We start from the raw sequence: 17,102 nt of genomic DNA, 5'->3' as shown, positions 1-17,102 counted from the left end.
TTGGGTGCGCTTTCTGGGCTCTCCATCCCAAGGTAGAGAATCATAGAATCATAGAATCGTTAGGGTTGTAAGGGACCTTCAAAGGTCATCTAGTCCAACCCCCCTGCAAGGAGCAGGGACATCTCCAACCAGATCTGGTTGCTCAGAGCCCCGGCCAACCTGGCCTTGAATGTTTCCAGGGATGGGGCATCCACCACCTCTTTGGGCAACCTGTTCCAGTGTTCCACCACCCTCATTGAAAAAAAAAAATTTTCCTTATATCCTGTCTGATTCTGCCGCCTTCTGTTTTAAAACCATTACTCCTTGTCCTAGCGCAACAGGACTAAAGTTTCTCCCCATCTGCTAAAAAGTTTCTCCCCATCTTTCTTATAAGCCCCCTTTAGGTACTGAAAGGTCAGTATAAGGTCTTTGGTCTCCAGAACTTCACCAAGAATGTGGGTTGGAAAGCCGTGGCTAAGAGGTACACAAGGGCAATCACAAGTCATTGTGCTCTGGTGTAATTACGATGCTCGTAAACATCATTTTGAATGTTTAATGGTATTTGGTGTTACCGTTTTCACACCTCAGAGCTCCAACAGTTCTCCTGCACCACAGCAGTAATTACGTGTCTGATATAGCCCATTATGACTCCTTCCAAGTCGGTGATATTTCACACACCATCGTTACTCTTAGTCGAGCACTGACCTTTCTGTACCTTAAGCTCTCCCCTGCCAGTGCTGTCCCATTATGAGTATTTATGATTTTTCTACAAGGGATGCCTCATTTATGATTAAAGCTGCCAGCAAATAGCATGGTTCTCATTCCAAATTGCCAAAAAGGGAAAAAAAAAAAAAGGAAACTAAAAAAGAGGATCATTTAGTTGGTCACCTATCCACACAGCATTTCTGTCCTCTCCCATAGCAGAGCAAGTAAGACTAGAAAGTCTCTCCTCCATTTCTTGGGAAATGTTACCCTGAGTCTCTCCAATATTTTTCGCTGTTGTTGTATCACCCCTGAAGAAGCTGCATCCCACTGCTTTTGCAAACCCTGAAGTCTAACACCAGCACCAGCTCTTCCAAAACCTTTTCCCCTCTTCCCTATCCCACCTCAAACTCCAAAAAGAAGAGATCTCCCTCGGTTTCTCCCCTTCCCAAATCCAAGGCTATTAAGTATTCTTTCTTCTGACTCTGTTTTAGTTTTGAGAAGATACCTCCTGCAAAGCCCAGCTGAGCTGCAGCACGGACCGGTCCCCGCAGCTTGCTGCAAACCCCCGACCCAGCCCCATTCACCAGGAGACCTGAACTCTTCCCTGCCTTTAATGTCACACAGCATTCAGCTTATTTATTGTGCCAGTCTTTTTCCTCTTGCATCTCTGTCGGGGGTTAATCTCTCTTAACTCCTACCCGCTCTCTCATTGTATGGTTTTAAATCCTCTTGTAAAGCCTGAGATTTGAAATGCTATCAAACGACATCCCCCACCGTGCCCATACCCCTCCCTACCTCTACTGGTGCCACAATTTCTGCTCTTTTCCAGCTCCAGCCTTGCACCGCACAGCAAAAAAAGAGCGTAGCTGTGGCCATGCACAGCCCGACCAGCACCTGCAACTCTACAAGACACAGATTATTTCCATACAACTTGTAATTTAGGAATCACACCACAGGTGCAATCCCTGGTTTGAATCCCAGACACTGGCAGTTCTCCAGCATCAACTAAGCCACATGTGAGACCTCTGCTGCAGATACACAGAAGCTGAACTCATCCACCAAATCACCCTTGCACTTCTTAGTTGTTGCAGAAGAAGTAAAATACCAACAACACTGCAAGGAGATCCTCATGTTGGGAAGAAGAAAACTGCAGTCCAACCAACAGGTTACCAGAACAGGTTTTTCCCATCAACATTGCAAGGGTCAGTTAAGGTCTGCAGAGCCTTTTCATGCTTTTGCAGGAGGACATTAAAACATTCTGCATTTCCAATTTAGCAGTTATACATAGATCGTAGCATCACAGAATGGTTTGGGTTGGAAGGGACCTTCAAAGGCCACCCAGTCCAACCCCCCTGCCAGGAGCAGGGACATCTCCAACCACATCAGGTTGCTCACAGCCCCGGCCAACCTGGCCTTGAACGTTTCCAGGGATGGGGCATCTACTGCCTCTCTGGGCAATCTGGGCTAGAGTTCTACCGCGCCCAGCGTGAACAAATTTTTCCTGATGTCCACTCTGAATCCATCTCCCTCTATTTTAAAATCATTACACTTTGTCCTATCAAAACAGATCAGATCAAGACATTTTTCTCTGACCACACGCAACAGCTTAGCAGACATCATGCACCTGCTATGGCATCAGCCCAATGGATGCACAACTAAAGAAAAAGCACAGCACTTTGTCACCCAGTCCACACACTTCTTCGGAGGCTTTGTTACCCAACATCTTTTTCACTGTAAGTTTCTGCACAAAAGGCTGGGAATGGGAAGTCGGTGTCACACTGTCCCTGTGAAAATTTCTGTCACCTCCATGGAGCTGGCAACAACTAACAGGACATTTTAATTGAGAGGAACGTGGGTCGGGGTGAGCAGTGAGAAACAAGCCCTGCTCATGCGTGGAAAGCTGCTGGTTGGGCTGACTTCAGCAGAAACGAAGTTTGTAGGGGAATTTTTGCTGGACTCCAGGCTTCTGTCCAGAGTAATGGCACACAAAGAAACTGGAGCCATTGCTGGGATTTGGGCGCACAAAGGATCTTTTGTCCCTCTAAGAAAAGCAAGAAGCAATCAGCCAGGGCACCGGTGGCTGTGTTGGCTCTCCAAGGGATTCCTGGATGTTCCTCCAAAGCTTCCAGCCCGCTTTCTGGAGCGCAAATGCCTTCTGCAGCACCCAAAAGTGTAAACACTCAACACCCAATGCACCTCGCATTGGTGTCATCGGGAGGACCGAGAGCAACGCCAGAGGAGGAGATGGTGGCATTGCCCTGCACGGAATGTGTGTCCCAAAGCACAAACTGCTTCCAACCACACAGCCTCAGCTATCAGCAATCACTAAACGATCCATCCTTCTGCCACCCCAATACCTGACTCCATTGCTTCGAGTAGCAGCACTTGGAGCAAATGAACTCCACAGTATTTTGCCCCAAACAATATTGTCTCAATGAACTGAGTGTGCTTAGTCTCACACTGGGTATGCAGGCAGTTTCTAAAGAGCTGGTCACCAGAAAAATTAGAGGCTGTCAGATATGAATTTTAATCACTTGCACTTTTGTAAGCAGTTTTACATGCCAATCCTGTCGAGTCACCTCCCCTGCATCTTCCCAGAGTGCTCTGGACCACAAATAAAGCTAAAATACACACATTTTATGTATTTTATATCATATATAATATAGTACATATGTGTATATTTATGTTATATGTATATATATATATGACCTTGCCTTCTGCACCAGAGAAGAGCTATTCAAGGGGACTTCATGTTTCCCGATTATGTTCTTGCTCTGATTGTCCTATAAAAACATGACACACCTTGCAGCCTTCTTTATATCCAAGTCTTCATGAAAAGCATGAAACATTTCCCCTCAAAGGACCGTCGCCACTTGAAATCCCACAGCAAGGGAGAAGCTGGCACCACCAGCCCGCTCACACACTCACTCCAAGTTTGTACTATTTGCCTGCAGCCCCCAAAAAAGTCTCAAGCACCATCTCAGTAACGTTTTTTCTGAAGGGTTTATTACCCCAGTGCAGTGTCTGATCTCAAGGAAGCAGTTTAATTAGAGTCAGCTAATCAAGTTCTGCTCTGCCACAGAAACTGCATGAAGATTATCCCACGGCCATATATAAAAGCATGAAAATGAACCCACTCTTGCAAAACTTGGAGATGACACTCCACCAAACACCAGACAAGCTCACACAGCAGCGACTGCTCAGTGGCTCCAGTGAGTTATTTACCAGCATGTTTTTCCTTGATGTTGCAAATAACATCAGCTGTTTCCAAGCAATCTTCTATGGAGAAAGTTTGTTCTACCTGTTTGATTTTCTTGCTCACATTGAGAAAACTCTCATTGAAAAAAAAAAACAAACCAGGGAAATTAAAGTAAAATGCATGTCTGCATTATTATTCTCACTTTTCCACAATGTGATTTTCATTTTATTTGTTTTTAGAACGAATAATACATTTTTAAAAAAATGTGTAAGCTTATATATGCATATACCTTTATAGATAAAGAAAGAAATCCAGGGAAAGAAAGAAAGAAAGAAATCCAGGGAAACCAGCCAGAGACTGGTTTCCTGCTCTCAGCCACATGATGAGTTTGACCCTCTGAGATTGCAGGTCTGAGTTTTATTCCTGGTCTACAGGATGCACCAGACATAATGTAATAATTTAAAAGCTAAGACACTGCAAAATGACTGGTTTTGCACCAGTTTAGGTTTATCACACTCACACACCTCCATCCTGACGGCTGAGCTGTGCAAGCACCCGTGTCCCACCACACTCACATACACCCAGACTGCCTAAAGCAGAGCTTCAGACAGGAGGCATCTGGCAGAGTCCATAATTCACTTCAAAGAAAAAAAAAAGTCCTGTCCAACACGCTACATCCATCACCCACCCTGCTCAAGCAGCTCCACCACTCTCCCTGCAGCACTGCAGAGAGAAAAGCCCGGATCAGACTGTGAACACAATGTCCACCTAGAAGCTTTCAGATTTAAAATATAGTGTGCGACATTTTAAGGCACATTTCAAATAACCAGGCAGATTCCTACAATCCGCTACACAATCTCCTCTCAGTCCCGTTTGAATCCCTCTGCAATTACCGTAATACCAGCCTAAGATAGAGAGCACCAGGGCAGCACTGAACAGCGGGCGTCTCGTTTAAAAGCTCTGAAGGTGGTTATTTCCATGTCCCCTTGCAGACAGAGCAGTCCTAGCCAACCACAGACCGCAGTTATCAATCACAGGTGGCTGTCAAAATCACCAAGTCTTCCCCAGCACAAACTTCAGCAAAAAAGCAAGCAGTTGCCTTGTATTTTAGACACACGCCCAAGAAAATCCATGCATCCTGGCCACGTAGGTCAAACCCTGACAATCTCCTAGAAAGAACCATGCATCTTTCTTGCTCAGCATCTTTCCATGCATCTTTGTTGCTCAGCTTGGGTTCACAAAACAAGGACACAGTCCTAAGCCTTCCTCATTCTATAGGCAGCTCCCCAAATTTCTAAATTCTTCCCAAAGTGGTTTTGTTGAAAGCCACTTGCAGGTGGTCTGAACTGCAGGCTGGAGTCACTTCGGGTACAATCCATCTCTCTGCCCACAGCAATGCTCCTCCAGATGCATTTCGGGATTGAACTCTGGCTCGTCTTTGATGAGAAACGCATCCTAACTCACCACTTACAGCCAACGCACAGCAGAAAACAAATCGAAATCCATGGTAAAGGGTTCAGTGCTTACTCTTGCTATTAAAAGCCAGGGCTGAACAAAAATCACAGCTAATCCACAAGCAAATTTAAACACTCTGTGCGAATTCAGACAGCTATAATAAAATTATTCCCAGTGCAACAACTTCTAGCTTCCTCTCAAATTCTCTTTTAGATGATGGCTTATCTGGTAAGATCAAAATCCTGCATCTGTCCCCAGCAACACAACAAATACAGAAATAAATCAACCAAAACTCACACTGCATTCATCTGGCGAAGAGATGGCTTCAGAGGACCCGTAAATATCTCCCAGTATCCACCAGTTACCTCCTCACTCAAAATCACAGTGTCTCCATGAAAAGGACCAACACTAGCTCCTGGGCTTAGCCTGATTATCTCACCAAACAATCTGAAACGCAGTTTCCTGCAAGCTATTAAACAGTACATTTGCAGAGTGGTTTGAATTTCCTCCAGGAAACTAATCCAACCAGCAGCAGGAGAAGGACCCCAATCTGAACAACCGTTGCACCGAACCTGTGAGTTCCTGATGAGCACAGAGACCCCCATCAGCGCAGCCTGCCCAGCAGTCTCCGCAGCCGATAATGGGGTCAACTCAGTAAGCAGAATTAATTAGAAATACCTGACCTCAAAGAGATAGGAGTGTGAAGCAGTTCTGCACTGTGCGAGGGAGGCTAACACAGCAACCAAGTCTTGCACCTTGCAGAAGAGGGACAGAGCTACAGCATTCATGGGTGAAGACAGCCACCAAGATGGAGAGATACCATACCAATTCAGAGATATAAAAGTACAATAGGAGACCTTGTATTCTCAGTGGAGATTAAAATGCGGAAGCTTCACACTCTTTTCCACGGCTTCAATTTAATCCCATATTTGCCATATTTAATTGGACCTTTGCCTGCCTCCAAGAGTTCAATCTGACCCCACTGACTGAGTGCCCACTCACCTGGCCATCTGCTCGTAGGCTTCCTCTGCCACTGCAAAAATGTGAGGATCCATATCTCCCATGTTTTGGCCACTGTACGCGTAGATGACATCTTGCTCGTAGATTGGCAGCTGCTCATAGGGATTGATGGCAACAAGTACAATACCTTCCAACAGATAAATAGACAGATATGTTACAAAGCAATCACAGAGGTAATACTTCAGGATTTTCAGGGCTTCTGCTAGTTGTTTTGATAAATTATTTTTTTTAAGTACAATGTCTGAAGAAAAAGGAAGGATGAGAAGGGAAGGACTCCTAATTCTTATCTCAGCATCTCCTTCCAAGTGCTATGCTCTGACAGCAAGGCTGTAAGCTCCACTACAGCTACAGAGGAGGCAAATGAAACCAGTGAGAAGAGCAAAAATATAGTAATCTTCATCGTGTGAAGCAAGACTTTGCAGGAGGAGTGAGAAGAAGAGCTAAACCGTGCCTGAGCCATCACTTCAGAGGGGAACTCCTACGCAACCAAACCTCTGCTAGATCCAAACAAACATCCTGGATTTTCCCCAACTTAAATTCTGAGTAAAAGCTCATAACAAAGAATGTACTCGAATCAAAACAAAACGCATAAATCACAGGAAAGGAATGCCAGAGCCTGCATTAAAGCTTTAATGTCTGTCTCCTCTCCAGGTCTAGGAAGGCCGTGCCTGCCTGGAGGAGGCAGTGAGCCCAGGAATTAATGACAGGCAAAGCCACACACAGTTCTACCTGTGTGCTTGAGGGAATCAGTCTGCACCCTGCAAAACTAAAGCACTCACAAGTTCCACCTCCAAAGTTCAGGTTTTGCAGGTTTAAATTGTTCTTGTAAGGAGCTCCAGAGAGCACGTGGTTGGTGGGAGCGGGTGCTGTGGTCCCAGCCCGGCCGATTCAGGGCTCAGGTATGCTCAAATTACAGTAAAGCACATTTAATCTAGCTGTACATACCAGCCTTAACCCTGCCACACAAACAGTCCCATGGATTTCACTGACATCTGGCAACTCATTGCTTAGAGAAACGTTATCCTGCATCACCACTAGCAAGGTCATCTTGAATGCCAGCAAGAGGGTTCAACACTCAGTATTCTCCAACGCAAGTGAATAAAAACAGCTGAATTGCCTCCTTCGGGTTTTTTTTAGGTTGCAATTTGTTGCCACTCATTCACAGGTAACTGCTGTCTTCAATGGTTATGGCAGGTCACCCTCCCTGATAAACCCAGGTTCACACTTGCCCTCCTCCTACGTAGAATTTAACAGTAAGATGACCCGAAAGTCATCAAGAAAAGGCAGACAACAGTAGTGTAGCAAGATTTTTGTGCACAAACAGCTGATCTCTATCACTGGTAACTATTTTTTTGGGGGCATCATTAAAATGCTGGATGGAAACTTCTCCAGAAAGGAGTTTCTCTTGCAGAAAATAAATAAATAAATAAATAGATAAATAAACCCACAAAAAAACCCCAACAAACAAAACACTTGGCACCAACACTAACAGCATATCTTTATTGTCTGCTGTTCTGCAATGTAACTAAAGATTTACCTCTCATGAATGGATAAATTGTGCAATTTTCTAGGACACCAAATCCCACTGATCTGATCTCCATCATAAACACATTACAGCACAGTTTTCACCTCTTTCAGAAGGAAAATCTGCTATGGGTGTTTCTCAGTTGGACCACATCTTTCTGGCTGCTGTTCTCCAGTGGTTTGCTAGGTCCTACTTTTTTCCCCCTCACACCATCAAGCACATGGCAAGTTGGTGTCAAACTCATCTGACAAGGAGTTTCTACCAAGAGGACCACGAGCTCGGGAAGTTCATAGGGCACCAACCCTCAAAAACCACCTCTGGTTTTGCAACCTAACGCTTGTCAGCACACACTCGTGTCTCCCACCCATCCCAAATTTACAGCCCCCAAACTTTCCTCGTGCAACAGCCTCTGGCTTGTGTCCTCAAGGGGATTCCACGTGGACAGGCTCTGACCTGAGCTGAACATGCGGCCTGGACACTCACCACAGTACGTGTAGATGTGGTTGGACTCGAGGAACCTGACTTTGAGGTTGTGGAGGACTGCGGGCTCATGCAGGTAGCTCAGGGCCGTCAGGTCATTCTCTCCCACTAGGATATCCGGATTGCGCAGAAAAGGCAGCTCATTTCCTTGGAGGTCAATAGGATATTCGTAGAGCTGAAGAGACACACATGAGGAACATGAGAACACAAAATCCAATGACTCCTTTAATGTCTTACAATCCAAGGATAACTTCAGCTTGATAAGGTCAACACTTGCACCTCCTGCTCTAATGGGAATGAAACCCCTTTAGGTTAAATGTTATAGGGACCTGGACGGCCCTGGTGTCTCACACTGCCAGGAGACAGGACATCCCCCCAGTAAATGGCTTGGGACTGGCCAACAGATGGTCCTGATGGACACAAATGGTCCACAAGCACCAACGTGAGCATACTTGGGTTGGCTTCAGGTCAGCCTTGGGGCAAACAGCCTTTAGCCAGCTCTGAGCGGTGACAGGTACCACACAGAAAGGCACAGCTTCATCTGATCTAAGCATCTTCACGCTCTTTGAAAAACAGCCTCATTTCAAAATAGACCATACTCTTCCCATCAGAGTGATTTCTCAACTCAATTTTAATTCAAGTTACTTTTACACTCAAAAATCTTACACCCCTTCAGGAAGAGAAGGTCACAGTCCCTGCTGCTTCAATATCTGAAGAGCCGGGTTACGCTGTCGAAGCATATGGCTGCCCATAAGCTAACTATTTTTGGCTCATCCCAAGTGAACAGCAGAGCCACCAACTAAAGAAAAAGTGTCATTTTTGCCCTTTGCAGCAGGGGAAAAAAAAATTAAAAAATCCCAGTGATGTTACTTCTCATGGGGTGTCTCAGGAAGACACTCAGCACCCAGCAGAAGGGAGGAATCTCAGATAGCAAGCAGAAGGGCACAACTGCCATTGCATTGGCACTAGGTCACAAACAGCCCAAGAAAAGCCAACCCAAGTGCACAAGGACAGGCTCACACAGCACGTCTGATACCCTCAGGCTAGTTTCATACTCCAATTCCACGTTGCCAAAGCCAATTTTCAAGAGTTTGCACTCAGTCTCACATCTTAATGGCAAACACACCAGGGATCCCTTGCGATATTTAAAAATCAGCTCTCCATTCAGAAGGACTACTCTCGCATACAGAGTACAGCCAGAAACCACAAAATCCATGAAAATTCACTTAAAAGCACGAGGACAAAAGAGAAGCACTAAACAGTTGGGTAATGCATGTCAGCTGTCAGGAACAAAAGGCTTTCAACAGCTTCAAAACCCCCAAAGATATGCAAGCTCAGTATCTCCGTCTGATGTACACGTGCGCTGCTCCCCTTCGCTAAAGCTTTTCAGCTCAGCGTGACCTGGGTCCAGGCATGGTTTTGTACGGAAGAGCACAAAGAGGGGTCTCTGGGAGCACCCGCAGTAAGCCGTGGTGTCTTGCAGAACCCCAAAGTGAGATGTTCCTGTGTTTCACCATGACAGTGACATGCTTACTAAGCTGCCATCTGCAACACCTAGTAATCCTTTAACCTCCTTGTACTTTAATGCTGCTGACTCTAAACTCATCTGCACAAAATGTTAGACCTTGCAGGGCTACTTAGCCCCTTTGGCTTCCAGGGAAACACACAGATTAAAGAGCTAAAAAAAAAAACACAAAAAAAACCCAAAAAAACCAAAAAAAAAACCAACAAAAAAACCAACCCAAGTCTCCCCCCTCGTCCCTCAAGTACAAAAACTGCTGAAGATCTCAACCAGAAGAGAAGGATGGAGGTTGCAGCACACAGCAATACGTGCAGGTGTCCTTCGGCAGCCCGAGCACCACAAGCAGTAGGAAGGGGCTGCTTTGGATGAGGTGGGTGCCCACCTGCACCCAGGCATCCATCTCTGCTGGGTGCTACTCATGAAACCGGCCCCGGAGTCAAAGCCTGTAGTGCTTTTCACACCCATGATGGGTCCCTCAACAAAAGCTTGAGCATTGTTTCTTGGTTTTTCCAAGGTCTCTATCTTGTTCCCTCAGGAGCAAGAGAAAAAGCACGTAAAAAACTTGCAACAAGAGTCACCCCTGTGGCATCTGATGCCACTGGGAGGCAGGGATAAGTCACTGCATGGAATGGCTGCAATGGTGGGAACATGTCCAACGTGGGCATCATGCTTACATCATGAGCTCAAAGCATCATGTCATTAGAGAAAAGATATGCTCAAAGACAGATGCAGGATGGTGAGTCCAGGAGGTCCAACCACAGGACTAATGGGCAGGGAGCCCACCAAGAAGCAAGGGGCTGAGTGGCTCCGGGTCCTACAAGAAACGTGCCTAGTGCTCCCAAGTGAATGAGCTGGCATCTGTGCACCTCCTCATCCAGAAGTATTACCATAGAGGGGAAAAAAGCCTCCCCAAGAGTAGCATCTTCTGTCCTTCATCCCCCTCAGAAAGCTACCCTATGCTGGAAGACCAAATTGGAGAAAACAACAAGCACAGGTGGAGCTGACCCTAGCTGAGCCAACAGTGCCGTGGACGAGGTGAATATTTCAACGCGAACGATGTTCTTTGCAAACCTGGCACATTCACGTACTGCAAACAGCCTGCGCTTGCACTGCTCTGAAAGAAGAAATGTTTTGACGAACAGCCTAATCAGGCATGTCTCATTCCTGTTCTCCATCTTCCCATTAAGTAATAGGGTGAAAATATTCCCCGCAGAATGGAAATGGTCAGCTGGCAGGGGACGTGAATTACTCACCCTCCTCAGAGCATTTTCAATTTGGAGAAAGTGGCCTCTAACTCCTTTATCAACAGAGCAGATCACCCTTCTAGACAATTAAAGAAATCTCATCTGCTCAGTGAAGAAAGTTCATTTAGGTGGAATTCTCCTTGAAAAATATATTTATTCTTCTTGCTACACCAGACATTGCGTGCAGGAAACGCACCTCGTGGTGGGTACGCAGCATGGCTGCTCCCTTCCCATAAACCACCCAAATTTTGCAGATGATGCAAATGCCACGGTTAACTACATCTGCAATCCCCCACTGTTACCCCAACCCATGAGTTTTTTGCAAGGGACAGAAAGCAGCTGCTCTTCCCCAGCCTCCGTCCTGCTTTGGGAATGATTTATCACCAGCTGCACACACACCGTGAGCCTGGGCTGTTCATGCATTTGAAAGCAGCAGTTGTTAAAAAACATCTACATTTAAATGAGTTTCTCAATTTTGTCTTTTAGAGCTTCTTTTTTTATTAAAAAAAAAAATTGAGGAAAAAAGGGTTTTATGCAAGATTACACTTAAAGAGAAAAACAAAGGCGTGGAGAAAGCTGTTGCACGGCAGTCGCTTCTGCGCTCTATGTGATTTTTCCATCGGTACCCGGGTTTAAGTAGATGCCGCCAGCATTTGCTCAGCAGCAAAAACCATAAACTGCTATTTCTAACATACCACTGCTAGGGGGGAAAAAAAAAAAAAAAAGTCTTTCTGATATCACAGACTATTACAACTTTGCCAGGGGATGAAAAGAGATGAGAGGTCAAGGGCTTTTCTTGCAACCTACTTTAAAACAAGTATCTGGGGAGGGAGCGGTCAGGGAAACGCTGGAAGTGCTAAAGCAATAAAACACATTTAAAAATACTTTCTAAAACATATGAGATGGCTCAGGCTTCTTCACACATTAATTTGAAGCTTTAAATTACAGAAAAGAATAACGATGTTCAAAAGCTTACAGTTTCATCTTCAAGTTTCAGATGGAGGCTTTTATCTCCCTCTTTGTAATCCTTGATGATTTCGGCCGATCTCCAAACTTCATCAGGGTCAGGAATCCAAACCCTAGTGTACTGGAGAGTGAGGAGACAAAAAAAAAAAGAAAAAAAAGAAAAAGCTTAAACATAAGGAAACCTCAGGAAATTAAATCAGAAATAAATTAATTCACCATGGATACAATCCCACACTCACTGTAAAGTCAGTGCAGCTAAAACTAATTTATTTCAGAAAAAAAAAAAATTCTAATTTTAGGTCGTTAGGTAAATTATAGACCAGAAGTCTGATTTTCAATCAGACTTTCAATCAGGTTTCTCCTGGACAAGGTGTACACTGCTTTGTTACCAATCTGACAAAGCAGGGTAGGGTCTCAAGGTAAATGCGGAATTTAATTTTCCTCGGAAAAAAGGCAGCCTTCTAGAAGGTTTTGTGAAACAGCGCAATTCCCCCCAGCAGATCATAGACCAAAGCATATTTCTTTTGCAAAAAACAATGACAGATTCCTCCCTGTGGGGCAAGCCCTAACCCAAACCCATCACCATGGAGCCAAACGGGCAAAAGAAGACAACAAAACCAACTGTTGGCTTTGCAAACAGGCTTCAAAGCCCTGAAAAAAACGCTTAGATGCAAATTTTAACTTTTTTAGCACCTCCAAAGTTCAGGCCACCCTTATGCCTAAAGAGGAAGACCCAGAGATGTACTCGTACGGCCCAGTGCCTATGAAAGGACAAAACTCAAGAGCAAGCAGCACCACTCACACGTATCGAGATTATGGCGTTCCTCAGAGCCACAACACCTCCTGCTGATGAGATTTAATTTGCTTTTATGATCTCCACTCCACATGGGCTGCATAAAAGCATCCCTCCCACGCTGAGCAAGTAACTGCTGCTGTGCGGAGACCTCCAGTACTTGCTCTCAGGAGTCGGGACAAACACGTTGCAGACCCAGCAGTAACGCTGCAACCTCCAGGCATGAGTTTCCCTCACCCTCTACACCCATCTTTCTCTTTGCCAGAGCAGGTACCAGTTTCCCTGCTCATGAGGCTGCCACAGCATGGTCCTAAGAACTAGAAAGGACCCCAAATTGCTCCATCCCTGCAACAGGTCACCCCGAGCCAGGCTTTTGGTGTTGGAGATGGACCCATAAAGCCAGTCTGATGTTGGACTCAACCAGTCAACATAGAGTCAACAGGAACCCTTCAACAATCACTTATTCATTGGTATTTTTGGGAGCACATCCTCCTCCAACTCTTCCTGTTGACTGAAATAAGAACTGTATAAACTTATTCTTACACAAAACAGAAAGTGTGTGGGAGATCCCAACAAATCCAAGCAACATCAGCACCGTAGCATCACAGACGGTTTTGGCCCTCATCTTAAAACCAAACCCCCAGCACACAACAGCCAAATAAAGCTTGGAGCAGCCCAAGAGTTAAAGCAACAGAAGCCGTCTAACAGCCTTCTCAGCAATAGATTTTTATATGTATCACGTGTAATTATTTTTAGAGCTGCTCAATAGCTACAGCAGCAGGAACCCTTGGATGTTAATGGAGCTACACAAATATACCGCCAAAACAGCAGTTTTTATCAGAGAGGGGAAAAATATAAAATAAGTAAACAGGCTTTTCTCAGCACACCACCTCTAGCATCTCACAAGCCTTTGGTGCTTTCCCTGCCATGAGGAAGGGAGGTTGCCACGGGGAAGGGGCTGGTTTGGGACCCCCAACCCAGTCTCCCCTGTCCCATTCAGCAAGCAAGCATTCCAAGAGATGCAACATCTCTATAGCACGGCCAGAAGCCCCCTTTTGGCCGGACCATTAAAGGAGGAGTAGGTGCAGCTGGCAAGATGGCAATTCATCACTCTGCTTTCCTCACCTCCTGCATCTCGCCCCAGTTTCTCCAGGCTCCGACACGACAGGAAAGGTTTTACAGACCATTGTGGTGGCTCTCATCCCTCCTGCAAAGCACCTTGCCCACCTCTTCATCACCACCACTGTGGTTTCATCCTATGCCAGCTCCCTCCTGGTAGAAGAGAGATCAAATACGCTCTAGAAGTGCCCAAAATAGCCAGAGATCAGGATGTACCCAGCTCAAGGCAGCCTCAGAAACAAGACGTTGCTGGTCTGGGCTGCAGTTCTGTATATTCTCCACCTGCACATGGGGCTGGGCTGAGGCATGGACCCGTGCGGACAGATGGATGGAGAGAGGGGCATGTTGACCTCAAAGCAACCAAAAAACAGGGTGGTTCTTGTGAATACTTTGGTGGGTGAAATTTGGGTTCACCTCCAGCAGCAGCAAGAGGTCATGTCGGCCCCTCTCCGCAATTCATCGCTGACCATGGCCAGGAGCCATCTGATGCCCATATGAGATGTGGGAACAACTGAGGGAGGGTAGCAGCTCTCAACATCCACCGTCCAGGGACAGATTTGCAACCTGGTGGCGAAAGACTTGACATGCCATCAGCCATCCCAACCACAAAACTAGAGAGTTTTAACAATACAACTGATTCTCCAAGACTCTGTGGATACAGACATATGCAAGGGATCGCACAGCACAGAAGGCAATAAAACATCACTTTTTGCAAGGTCTCAGGAGCCCTGGAAGTAACTCATTTCCCGTCTGGGAGATCTGGAATGCAATCATTGCTCCAGCACAAGCACTCCCCACACCGAGCGCTTCCCATCCTGCTAAATAGCTGCAGGCTGTTAGGGAGAATAGGCTGTTATGAATGCATTTCCCCAAACGTCTATAATACCGTCCTCTCGTGCTTGCGTGCACACACACATCCAAAAAGGGGGCCACGATTTTTCTGTTGAGTATTTTCACCATCCTCCCCTCCTCGCTGTGCTCCAGCAGAGATGCAAGCCCTCCAGGCAAGGCAGGCTGCTACACAAACCCGCATCCAACCCTTCCCTCTCACCCATAAATCCCAAGTACGGCAAACCGTACAGCGCTGAAATAAAAGCACTTTGTCTTTCTTAGATCTATATGAGGGAGCTTTAATTAAAACCCACCGCGGCTTAGAGGCAGCCCACAGCGGGGGCACACCGGAGCGCCACGCGCACGTCGCCTGCCTTTCCTGCCTCCAGTTTCTGCAATCCGCTCCCTCCAAAGCGGCTTCGCACGCCGTACGTTTGCCAATTAAATTCACACTGACAAGAGCCACCAGGTCACCAAAACCACATCCCCAGGCAGGTACCCACCCAGGCAGGAGGAGAGCATCTCAGGGAATCTCTTCTTCCATCGTTTCAGCTCTAGCATAATTACTGCATTTCAGGTGCCATGTCCTGGCTTTGTGAGCTTTAAGAACCTCTTGATCTTCTGGAGGAGCTTGTTTGAAGGGAAAGGGCAGGCGGATCTGTCTCAAAGCCTCTGAGACCGGAGGATGAGCCTGATTTCAAGCTCAGGAGACACAACCCTGGGCAAATCACTTAACCTCCCGACACTCCAGTGTCACCATCCGGGAGGACAGAAGGAAAAGCTTTAATCCTCGAGGACACCTCTGAATGAGGTGTTAGCAGTAATGGGAAACAGCTCCACATGCTCAGTTCCTTGATAAAATTAAAAAGCCTGCTTTGTTTTGTTTCTTTTAAACCAGTTTCCCAATAAACCAAAGCAATTCAGGGCTTCCAAAGCATCTTGCATTATTCCACCCAGATTAAGCAGAAGCTTAATAAATTCAATCCCCACCTCCTGATTTGATTTAGATTTTAGCAGGCTGCTGCTGCAGATGCAGATTAAAACCAACATTAAATTACAAGAGGCAGGTTTTGTTTTGCTGTCTGAAAGCCCTCAGTGCCAGCCAAAGGCACTCCCAGCAAACTCCGGGTGATGTGCTCGGCGGATGCTCCATCGCAGCGGGAAGGGATGCTGGTCTGCACGGAGGGAGTTACATCTCTGTGTGCACAGTGTAAAATCTGCCACTAATTTAAGAAAAGGGTATAATCTTCCATTAAATTAAGAAAAAAAAAGTTTTAAAATTAGCCATCTCAGTTTAGTTTGAGCTGTTTGGTGGTTGAAACAGTCTTCGAGCAAGCTGGAAGTCAGCAAATCCATCTTTATTATTGCTTTTTAATCCTCTGAGTTATTTCAGGAATGGCAATACTCACAGCTGACCCTGGGAAGTTTTCATTGCTCCTGGGTCAAGGGCACTTTTCCAGGGGCGTTCTTCCAATGGGACCACAGCCAGAGGGAGAGGAGCAGGAGAAACCCCACAGTACCGGCAATACAACAGCACCAACTGCCTAGCAATTAGGAATTCGGTAATGAAGATTAAGATACTGATCGGATGACCAAGGTTCTTCCACACAGGGAAAGAAAAACTTCTGAAAGGACTTTAGTAGAAACCAGGGACTGTGATACACACCTTAAAAGATCAAAAGCGATCTCCACCTAAAAGAAATCTCCACATAAGAATGAGGTTGAGTTGGGACAAATATCTGTGTATTTTAATTCGTAAAGCAAATATACTTCTACTTTTTCCCCGTTGCAGAGGGCTTAGTGGCAACCTCATGTTCAAAGAAATAATACAGTCCAGTATTACTGGATGCTCTTGAAGAGGAAAAAAACCCATATATGAAAGAGGAAACAGCACAAGCTTCTGCCCTAGCTTCCCCAAGAATATTTACATTTATATATACAGCATCTGAACGGTTAAGCTGCTTACTCTGAAATAGTCCAGTAACTCTCCCTCAGTTCACACAAGCCATCTATTACTAAGATGAAAGTTTCCCCAAACTTTGCTTTTCCCAAGTAAAAGGGGTAAAATACAAGCTCTACCTTAAATCAAAAGAGGTCATACCAGACAGCACAATTCAGGGTTTGGATTACTTTTTTTTATTTCTTTCCCCTCTTTTTTTTTTTTTTTTTTTTGAAACCACTATGAAAGATAACTCCACAAAGATAATTTAAAGAAGGTCTTGAAGCAAAAAAAACCCCACACATAGGACTATCTTTGCAGCCAC

At 45.6% G+C, this 17,102-nt stretch overlaps 1 protein-coding gene across 1 annotated transcript in view; it reads right to left on the bottom strand.

The window, feature by feature from the left end:
- The window catches only part of MYO5B (myosin VB), a 140,843-nt gene that overhangs the window by 100,621 nt on the left and 23,120 nt on the right, over window positions 1–17,102 (bottom strand). The window contains exons 2-4 of the mRNA XM_086771518.1: window positions 12,106–12,216; window positions 8,367–8,538; window positions 6,341–6,485 (exon numbers count right to left, since the gene is read on the bottom strand). Coding sequence (XP_086627644.1) covers window positions 6,341–6,485; window positions 8,367–8,538; window positions 12,106–12,216 — 428 coding nt within the window. The remainder of the gene's footprint in view (window positions 1–6,340; window positions 6,486–8,366; window positions 8,539–12,105; window positions 12,217–17,102) is intronic.

Source organism: Chlamydotis macqueenii, chromosome Z, assembly GCF_036417535.1.
Source record: "Chlamydotis macqueenii isolate bChlMac1 chromosome Z, bChlMac1.mat, whole genome shotgun sequence".
Classification (NCBI taxonomy): domain Eukaryota; kingdom Metazoa; phylum Chordata; class Aves; order Otidiformes; family Otididae; genus Chlamydotis; species Chlamydotis macqueenii.
Note: the sequence above shows the minus strand (reverse complement) of the source record. Positions and strands in the feature narration are given on the sequence as shown.